The sequence below is a fragment of the Protobothrops mucrosquamatus genome, unplaced genomic scaffold, assembly GCF_001527695.2.
Source record: "Protobothrops mucrosquamatus isolate PMUCROS unplaced genomic scaffold, P.Mucros_1.0 scaffold205, whole genome shotgun sequence".
Taxonomy (NCBI): Eukaryota; Metazoa; Chordata; class Lepidosauria; order Squamata; family Viperidae; genus Protobothrops; species Protobothrops mucrosquamatus.
This window is the reverse complement of record NW_015386560.1, coordinates 949,212-960,225: the sequence shown is the minus strand read 5'-3', so window position 1 is coordinate 960,225 and position 11,014 is coordinate 949,212. Positions and strand designations below refer to the sequence as shown.

General features: G+C 39.5%; 1 protein-coding gene across 1 annotated transcript in view; it reads left to right on the top strand.

The window, feature by feature from the left end:
- The window catches only part of SLC44A2 (solute carrier family 44 member 2), a 176,735-nt gene extending 167,199 nt beyond the window's left edge, over positions 1-9,536 (top strand). The window contains exon 22 of the mRNA XM_015813952.1: positions 8,815-9,536. Coding sequence (XP_015669438.1) covers positions 8,815-8,918 — 104 coding nt within the window. The 3' untranslated portion in view covers positions 8,919-9,536. The remainder of the gene's footprint in view (positions 1-8,814) is intronic.
- Positions 9,537-11,014: the final 1,478 nt, after the last annotated feature.

The following is an 11,014-nucleotide window of genomic DNA, read 5'->3' as shown; positions in this document are numbered from 1 at the left end:
GTACATTTAGTAATTGCTCAGCAGGGAGGGGTGGAGGGGTGGAAACTTTCAGAAAGCTCGCCTTAGCTGCAGACAACTTGCAGCAACGTTCGCCGACTGGGACTTTGGGCGGGCTCAGCAGGGCAGAGACAGCCTGGACAATTCCTATTGGCTTTTGAAAGCCAATAGAATTAGACTCTATTCAAGACTCTTGAATAGAGTCTATTCTATTGGCTTTCAAAAGCCAATAGAATAAGAGGGAGTAGCACAGCTCATGAAAAAGGGGGAAAAAACTAAAACAAAAATGCTGGACTGCGTTTCATAAGGATTCTATGAGGAAAAGCTCCAGGACTTTGGCGACCCCTGTGAAATGGTCGTTCGACCCCAAAAGGGGTCGCGACCCACAGGTTGAGAACCGCTGGTGTATAGACATTTGAGTCCTTTATGATTGACCCTGTGTTTACTTTCTACATAACCTGTGTGATGCCTGAGTTCCTCTATTTTCTTACCACCCGCTTGGTTAGTGCACTTTGTGTGGCACTCGCTATTAGAAGCTTGATTTTGCTTGACAGCAAGGTTGATATTTTTGTCCACACACACATCTATGTTACATGCACTGATAGCCCTGTAATTTTTAGATTGCTGGGGACAGGGATGTTCTGTATCAATTAATTCACTGTCCCCATTGTTTAGTTTAAATATTCCTTCAGAAAATCTGTGAATTTATTGCCAGGTAACTCAGTCCCTTTCTTTGATGGATGCAAACCATCTCTTTTGTACATTTTTTCATTAGACCAGCTACAGACATCGTGACTAATACAACCAAACCCTCCCCCTTTGCACCACTCCTTTAGCCACGTATTGAATTCTGCTATACACTGGCTTTTTCCATTTTGCTTCTTATACACTGGTAATGAAAAAGTAAGCCTATCCTGCTAAGTTCCTGCCCCAAGCTCTGGACATCAGTCTGCACAGAGTACATCTTTTTGGGACAGATCGTTAGTGCCACAATATACAATAGCCTCCACATCATAGTCCTTGCTGGTTGTCTCTGGGTCTGTGATAATTTGGGCAGCTTTTGTCTTAAAAGATATTCATCTATTCTAGATGTATCTCTGTTTTTTTATACAAATTGGAACAAAAGTTATAAAAAGACTTTTTAATAAGTTTATTATCTGTTATTACATTGTTACCTTCGCAGGTTTTCTCATTCTCTTTTCCCTTTCCTTTCTTAATTTATATGCCAACTATCTTCCTGGTTTATTTGCAAATTCAAAATGTCTTTGTTTTGCATACTTCAATTTTGTTTCTATTACTTGTACTGTTAACATAGACAATTGTTGTCTTAGCAATTTAATTTGATGTAGAATTTTAGAGTCCGTAGGTGTCATTTGCAATTCCATTTCTTTCTGTCTAATTTCATCTGAAATCTTTTCCATTTTTCCTGAAGTTTTTTCTTCTCTAATCGATTGTACTGTATAAAATAACCCCCATAACAGCTTTACTAGCATCCCAAACTGTTGTTAAACTTGTCCCTTTACCTAAATTATTATCAAAATATTCAAGTAATTTCTTTTTACAATCTTTTACAATCATTTCGTTTTGCAAAATAGATTCATTTAGTCTTCATCTAAAGCTCAAACTCCTTCCTCTAAGTACTAAAAGCACTGGATTATGATCAGAAAAGGACTTAGTTAGAATATCAACTTTTAAAATTATATTTGCAAGGTTTTTAGAAATGTGTATCATATCAAACCTTGAAAAAGATTTATGTCTTTGTGAAAAAAAGTGTACTTTCTAGCAAAGTCATTTTTATGTCTACATGAGTCTGTTGGTACTAAGTTGCCCATCATCTCAAAAAAGGTCTTTGGTAGTTTACCCTGGGAGAATTTAATCCCTTTAGTAGATGTTCTGTCCAAAGCTGATATAGTCAGTCCATTCTAGTCCCCCAACATAAACTAATTTTCATACGAAAAGGGTAGCAGTTGATCCATTAGATCAGTGGTTCTCAACCTTCCTAATGCAGCGACCCTTTAATACAGTTCCTCATGTTGTGGTGACCCCCAACCCGTAAAATTAGTCCTTGACTTANAACAGTTTGCTTAGTGACTGTTCAAAGTTACAACGGCACTGAAAAAAGTGACATGACCATTTTTCACACTTATGACCGTTGCAGCATCCCCAGGGTCATGTGATTTACATTCGGATGCTTGGCAACCGATTCATATTTATGATGGTCACATTGTTCCAGGGTCATATGATCACCTTTTGCAACCTTCTGACTAGCAAAGTTAGTGGGGAAACCAGATTCACTTAAGAACCATGTTACTAATTTAATCTCTCTCTCCCTCTTTCTTTCTTTCTCCTTCTCTCTCTCCCTTACTCTCTCTTCCTTTCTTTCTCCCTCTCTTTCTCTCTCCCTTTCTTTCTCCCTCTTTCCCTCTCTTTCTCTCTCCCTCTCTCTCTTCCTCTCTATTTCTCTCTCCCTCTCTCTCCCTCTCTCTCTCTCTCTCTCTTCCTCTCTATTTCTCTCTCTCTCTTTCTCTCTCTCCCTTCCTCTTTCTCTCCCTTCCTCTCTCTCTCTCCCTTTCTTTCTCCCTCTCTTTCCCTCTCTTTCTCCCTCTCCCTCTCTCTTTCTCTCTCTCTCTTTCTCTCTCCCTTCCTCTTTCTCTCCCTTCCTCTCTCTCCCTCCCTCTTTCTTTCTCTCTCCCCCTCTCCCTTTCTCTCTCTTCCTCTTTATTTTTTTCTCCCTATCTTTCTCCATCTCTTTCCCTCTCTTTCTCCCTCTCTCTTTCTCTCCCTCTCTTTCTCCCTCTCTCTCTCTCTCCGATCGGGAATTGAGTTGGAGGTGGGGAGGGGAGTGGCCGAGGGCTACCTGTGTGACCTTGAAGTGGCCACCTTTGGAAGTACCAACGCTGCTCCAGCCAGGCTCGAGCCGAGCCGAGCAGGCGATGGGAGAAGAGCGAGGCGATCGCCTTCCCGGCAGCCGGGACTCCGGCGTGCCTTCCCAGCCAGTGGGGCCTATGGTAGCGCCGGGATCGTGCGGCTCCCTGGGAAAGGAACTTCCTGCCACACTTCTCAGGTGGTGGGGCATCCGAGCACAGGGTTAATAAGGAGCCCCGCAAGGGGGCAAGCCTGTATGAAGAGCCATGCCCTTTCTGTGGGGGAGGGACACGATGAGGGAGCCAAACAATCGCGGGACGAAGATGCAGCCAGCCGCCGGAAATGCCATGCAGGAAAAACAGCTGACAGGAGCCTGCCGGGCGGCGTGCGTGACTCTGGCGCACCCTAGGACTGCCCGCCGGCCCCTGGTTAGAGCAGGTGGCCGGCGCTCCATTGTGGCCGGCTCCGATGGGGCGGGGATTCCCTGGCATCATGGGACACGGCATGGCAATGTCACCAATGGGCGGGGCATCCCGAGGCTGCCAGCGCCTGGTTGAAGCAACTGGCTGGCGCTCTGTTGTAGCCGGCTCTGGCGGCGGCGGCAGGGATCCCCCACAGCTTGTGGCTTCTGCTGCAGTGCCCGGATCGGTTTCCCACCGTGCGGGCATTGGAATGTTTGATTGGTATCGGAGCTCAGTGAGCTCGGAGCAAGGGAGCAGACACCCCCGCCCACGGCTGTACCCCGAGTCACCATCAGATGCCTATCAAGGGCAGCCGGCCTGAGCCAACGAGCCGCCGGCGATCGCCTCGAGCCGCCGCTGCAGCCTGATGAGACCACACTGCGCCCGACAGGCAACGCGTAGTGGCCAATGACTGCTGGGCGGGGGTGGCTACTGAGTGTGTGGCACCATTGTGGCCACTTTGATCGGTATTGAAAGTGGGGAGCGGAGAGCTGAGCTCAGCGAGCCTGGAGCAAGGGAGCAGCCGTTCGGTGCGGCGGCAGGCAGGCCCAGGTGCTCCTGGGCGGCCATGGCAAGCAGCAGCGACGGCGCAGGCAGACCACCGGCTGGGCCACCAGCTGGCCCAGCCCAAGGGAGGTAACCCACCCGCCAGGCCCCACACGCGCCAGCTACCCTCCCAGCGCCCGCCGCTGCCCCGCTAGCCTTACCTTGGCCACTGCCCGTTCGGTACAGTGGCAGGCAGGCCCAGGCGCTCCTGGGCGGCCCTCCCACCCCTGGCCCTCTTTTACTTACATTTAGTAGTTGCTCAGCAGGGAGGGGTGGTAACTTCCAGAAAGCTCGCCTTAGCTGCAGACAACTTGCAGCAACGTTTGCCGACTGGGACTTTGGGCGGGCTCAACAGGGCAGAGACAGCCTGGACAATTCCTATTGGCTTTTGAAAGCCAATAGAATTAGACTCTATTCAAGAGAGTCTATTCTACTGGCGTTCGAAAGCCAATAGAATCTATTGGCTTACGAACGCCAATAGAATAGACTCTCTTGAATAGAGTCTATTCTATTGGCTTTCAAAAGCCAATAGAATAAGAGGGAGTAGCACAGCTCATGAAAAAGGGGAAAAAAACCAAAACAAAAATGCCGGACTGCGTTTCATAAGGATTCTATGAGGAAAAGCTCCAGGACTTTGGCGACCCCTGTCGCAACCCACAGGTTGAGAACCGCTGCATTAGATATTAAAAAAAAAATACTTTTATCTTCATTTGGCCTATACACGCCAACCACTATTGATTTTATTCCATTAAGTTCAATTTCCATTATCACGAATGGGTTTAAGTTGAGGTTTTATATATAAAACAACTTTATTGGTCTTTTTTGAACCAACAGATATAAATTCTTCCTCTAATCATTTATTTATTAGGTATTTCTTATCTTGTTTCTTGATATGTATTTCTTGAAGGCAAATTGTGTCAACATTTAGTTTTGTCAGATAATGAAATAGTTTTTTACACTTGGATGGGGCATTTGGCAGAAAAATCAGCTAATCATCAGCAGATTCAGTATGCCATCCTGTGGGAAGTTTCCGAACATAAGCTTTCTCTTGACCTCTTGTTAAGGAAAACTTTTGGGTATCTGTGGCATAGGTTTCATCTCCATATTTTAACTCTGGCAGTTCTGGAGTAAGGAGTAACTTACAAATTGACAAAAAGTATAAAAATAATATTAAGTTTTTAATATAAGTGGATCATGTTTAGCTTTTTCAAGCCTAGAAAAATGTAAGTTTTTTCTTCCATGATTTCTTTTTAATAGAAAGGAGGATGATAAATGTTTGTAATATTTTCATTTCAAACAACATAAAATGATTAAGATGTAGAAAAAAATCAGTTTGTTTGGAAATACATTAAAGAAATAAAGTAAACTAGTATGTAAAAGGGTAGAGATGTTTGCCAATATAGGTAAATTTTAAGATTCAAAATGATCATAAATAAAGAACTAGAAATTGCTGATAGGGATAGTGATTCAGATTTGGAAAATGAGAATGATTAGCAGTTTCCTGTAGTCAAATCTGTATCCTGAGCCTTGACTCTCCTCTTTTCATTTCCTCCCTTTTCCCCCATGAAAATTAGGGCTTTCTCTGATCCAGTAAAAAAAAGGAAAGAACAGAATACATGATTTGCTTAATCACAGTATTGCTGATATGCTGTTATTGGAAATGTAGTCAGTCAGACAAAAGGCTAATTCTGCCTCTTCAATAAGGGCTTAAGACTTCTTCCTATTTCAATAGAAGAACCCCCTTTTTTTCCAGACGACCTCTGAAGATACCTATCTCGTGCCTTGTCTTCTAAGAAATACTTTTAGAGCAGTAACATCTTGGAAGAGGCAGGGACTTTTTCTGTAATTTTGAAAGCTAAGGAGGAAAAAGAAAAATATCAAGGAGTGCATGAAAGCAAACATGGCTGCCAGCAATCACATTTCAGCTGATTGGTGTGCCAATAACAGGCTATAGCTCACCAGGATGGTTGAAAGACAGAGGGGAAAAGTAATAGGAATCTAGCCTGATTAATAATTCACAAAGATGATATGGTTCTTTGCCCTGATGGAGATGAGTGAGCCAACCATTATATATTGTTCTTCCAGTGTCATGTTTTGCTAGTGCTAGTTCTTGTTTTACAGTGAAGTATTCAGTGAGGAAATTGAACTACATTTAGCTGAAGTTAATGCATACAGTTGAAGGAAGGGGGTTTCCTGCAAGAGACTGGAAGAATCTAAAGTCCCACTGTCTACTTAGAAGTAATGGACTTAATCCTTTCCTGTAGAATTTTTTCAGTTGCTAGCAATTACTGTACAGTAAATCCAAGTACCAATCATTATATTTCAGCAACTCTTTATAACAAAATTTAAAAACATTTAATTCAATAGAATAAATAATTTACAAATATTGTCTGCATAAACCATATTTTTCAATTTAGTTTGTTGTACAAGCAAATCAAGTTATACAAGTTTTGTAAAATAACAGCGAATTTTGTATCTGTAAGTTTTAAAAATTAAAAAACTGCATATATTTTTGCTGTTCCAGAAATGTTTTTTTCTTTTTGAGCAAACTGTAGGGAGAAAAAACTGTCTTTTAAATTAACTCAAAATTTCTGAAAATATTCCATCTTGAATTAATTTTTTATCAAAGTCCAAGATTAGGATCAGAAACACAGTACTTAAGCCTACTTGCCCTCTGCTTAGCTTGCCAGTGAATGAATTATAAGCTTTTAGAAGATCACAAGAATTTGCTAAATGGTTTTAGTCTGAAAACCACTAGTAACAGAAAATAACAAATTAATGTGAAGTGGATAATGAAGTGGCTAGAATGTATATTCAGTTTTAAAGCAGACTTTTTTCCTATTGCACTGTAGTTTTAGTTTTATTGTAGCATGATGAAAAGCTAATTTCTTTTGTGATTTTTGCAACCAGTAACTTTTCATCCTTTCCACATCTATTAATTCATAGCAATTCCTTTCTGCTATACCTGCAAGATTGTGCTATAAAATAGCATTGAAATAAGCTACTGTCTAAGCTATTTTGTTCTTTCCTTAGTGGAGGAATCTTAATTGCAACTAACTTCAACATTTCCTTTTTTTCTCTCCCCTTTTGCTTTGTATCTCTTTGCCTTGTTTATTTTTTGCTTTGCTTTGCTTCTCTTGTACATTCTTTTATGGATGCTTTCTCTGTCTTGTTTGGGATTCCAAAAGGCGAAGATCTGGAAAGGAACGATGGAACTCCTGAGCGGCCTTATTACATGTCCTGTGCCTTGAGTGAAATCCTCCTGAAGGGAAGCCTAAAATCTTCCAAAAATGCTGAGAGTCAAGAATAGGGACAATGCACCAAATGGAAAAGATGGATGCAGATGTCCCACTGCAAACCTTCTGTGTGTAGATGCTGTACCTTCATGGGCAATTTTTGATATTCTGAGAAATGATGGTGCTCATGACTTGCATCAAGCAAGTAGTTATTGGTGGTATATACTGTAATCTGTTTCTGTCCAGCAGATTTTCCAATACCAAAGAAGGACTTGAAATTGGAGGGTGAATGTATTTAAAGTTGAAGAAAATGCCTCAGTATGATTCTGCTATTGCTGTCTTAACTATGGTTGCTTTTGGCACAGATATCTTATCAAGTGAACAAAGAATAACACCAGAACAATTCAAAATGAAGTAAAATTAATATCCACAGTAATACATTAACAATTTCTGTTACAATAAAAATGTTTTCAAATATTCGACCTTTCCAGATACCAAATGTCCCTATATTCCATGTGCAACCATCTATAAGAAAGATAGCCCAATATAGCAATATCTTGATGCTTAAGAAAGCAGCTGCTTTGATATAAATAAAATACTTTGACAAAGGTTTGCTTACTTAATAGTATACTTTCCTTTGGTTGGAACAGATTTTGAATTAGTATATAACTGCAATTGTAGTTGTATGCCAGGGGTCTTCAAACTTGCCCCTTTTATGACTTGTGGACTTCAACTCCCAAAATTCCTCAGCCAGCATGCCTGGTTGAGGAATTCTGGGAGTTGAAGTCCACAAGCCATAAAAGGGCCATGTTTGAAGACCCCTATTGTATGCAAACAGAAGTAAATAGTGGGATGAAGATAACCAAAATGAGCATCATTTCTCTTTCAGATTAGTTTCAGCTCTTTGGAAATATCTTGCTTCTGTACAAGTGCTTTCTTGCTGGCTTAAACTATTAGCAAACCTCTCCAGGGTAGGAAGTCCTTGGAGAGGCTTCTTCTGTCTTTCTGTTTCTGTACATTATATAGAGATGCAATCAACAAAAGGCATCAAAGATTAACACAACTGTTCTAAAGGAGGAATGCTGAAACATAAAAAAGCCAGATTCTTATCTTCTATTTGCATAGTACACTTGTAACACTTCGTGTTTTCCTACTTATGAGTAGGAAATTTTTATCTAGAGAAGTTTAATTTCAGAAAAGAGGTTAAGAATAATTTTCAAATGTGAATAATAGGAAAATGTTACATAACTCCACTTTTGCTTTGCTAATGACATTTTCTGAACAAGGAAGCTATTATTCAGTTTCTTTGTATTCCATGGGAGGAAAAAAAAAAGACCTCAGATTTCATGGATGTGCCTGGAATCTTTGAGAATGGCAAGATTTATCCCTTACTTTAAGATAGGGTTTTAAAAAGTCCCTAACCAGATCTTTTTGGATGGAAAATTCTAACATCCTTTCTGTTGAATAGCAGAACAGGAAAATTCTCAAATCAGAATCATTTTCAGTCTAATTATGAATGTCTGTCATAGGTACTTTTCTGCTCAGTGAGATCTAATCACTACTGCAAGAAGTGGTCAAGTTTCCCTTAATTTCCATAAACCAGGATTACTCCTATGTGTATTTGCATGTTTAGTCTATCTTCCTTGTTTTAGTTCCGAAATGATCTTTTCACATCCTTTTGCTTGAGGGGGATTTGTGTTTCTTTGCAGTGGAAGACCTGGAGCGTAATGATGGCTCTACTGAGAAGCCTTACTTCATGTCATCTAACCTGAGAAAACTCCTGAAGAAGACTAATAAACAGACAGATGCATGATTTGGCAAGCCTGTCTTTCTGTGAGACAGAATGTAATGTGCCAACTTGACTTTTGTCAAGATAGAGCAGCATCTGCAAGATTACAATATCTGCTAGCCCTAGCTGTGCCATATAACTGTAGCTTGGGCAAAATTAGACACCTCTCTTCTTGTATCTTTTGGTTTTCGAGTGTAGAGGTTTTTGTTTCTTTTGCCATTTAAAGTGATAAATTAGCCACATGTTATAATAAATATAGTTTAGGAATACAGCATAATAAATCAGATTGAGATCTGTTAAGACTGAGACCAGTTAAGAAAACCATCCATCCTATTGGAACCAGGACTATATAAACATTGGATTAGCAATTCTTGCTTGCTAATACAGACCGAGTAAATGGTATAGAATAGACAGTGGTAAATGTAAGTGATCTAGTGAAACTGCATTTGATCCAGTTTAGTTATTAACCATGTGTTCCAAAAGTTTTTATTTTTCTTGTAATGGCATTTTTATGCAATCATTGACCACTTAAAAAGGTCACCTTAAAGGTCTCTCCCAGGAAGGGTTTTCATATTATATACTAATGTTTATGGAAAAATCTATTTTCTAAAATATACTTCACTGCCACTTCCACATCCCCAAGACAATTTAATAATGACACCAAGCACAATTAGTAAATAGTAAATCCAGGTAAGAAAATCCAGGTAAGTATTCTAGGAAAAGATTGTTATAACTGGGAAGAAAAATTTGACAATAGCTTTGTTTTTGTAATGAAAATGGTCAAAATCATGCAAAACAATAAAATTAGCATGAAATATAAAATAAATCAATACATGACAAGAAAGGAGCCATAATAATCAAAAGTTCAAAATTATGTACTATATAATGAGCAATTTACTTCGAAATTTGTTCTAAAAAGCCATGTATTTTTAATCTGCCCAAGTAGATTTAGCTTAATTTTTGCTTTCTTATATTTTATTTCATATATTGCTGTACTTTTCACAGAAAATATAACTGAAATATTAAACATTTTGTTTTGTAAATTTGTTTAGCATCTTTTTTTATTACACACAGTACTATAATGAATATAGATGCCTGCAAATTGCCATTAAAATAGTTTATCTTTTCTTCCTGTCCCTAAATCTAGTCTTCTAACTTTAAGCTTGTAGAAGATGTAAAGTTTTTATTTCAACATTATTTCTTTCTTTTAATTAAAACCTATTATATATTTTTTGCAAAATAGGCAAGGTATATCAGATAAGTGGCTTAACTGTCATTACAGGAACTCAAACATACAATATTTGTGTAAAATAAACACATTGGCAAACTTCATAAAAACTCTCAAAAAACTCTGCTTATTTTTTAGCCAATTGTGATATGAGATCCAGATGCATTGATTATTTCATCATGGTGACTTGTGCAGACACAAGTTGTTTCATCCCAGAATTATTATTTGCATGGTAATATAATTTATCACAATCAAGCTATTGGTACACCAGGAACTAGCTTTTAAGGAATTGCTAGGGAATATTGTATACCATTGTTGGATTTATTAAAGCTATTTTTTAAAGCTAAACATCTCTGCTCAAGAATTAAGTGATTTTCTTGTAATACCATTCTTCAGACTGCATACTGTCTGTAACTCCACTACAAGCATTTCATAATATAATAGAGGATGAGATTGGCACAGACTAGTTTTTGGATTAAGTACCTGGTAGGTCTAATCAAATCCCAATAACACAAATCGCATTAAAGCCCATTAATGCACATGAACACAGCAGATGGTGATACTGTATAATTGGAGCTAAGTACTGTACACAATATGTGCTAAGGTGATGCTTGTAAAGTCTGGGTATCTATCCAGTTTTATTTCTGCCGGTCTCCCCTGAGAGGACAGTGTACATATCAATGAAGTAGCATCTAGATCAGTGGTTCTCAACCTTCCTAATGCAGCGACCCTTTAATACAGTTCCTCATGTTGTGGTGACCCCCAACCCGTAAAATTAGTCCTTGACTTACAACAGTTTGCTTAGTGACTGTTCAAAGTTACAACGGCACTGAAAAAAGTGACATGACCATTTTTCACACTTATGACCGTTGCAGCATCCCCAGGGTCATGT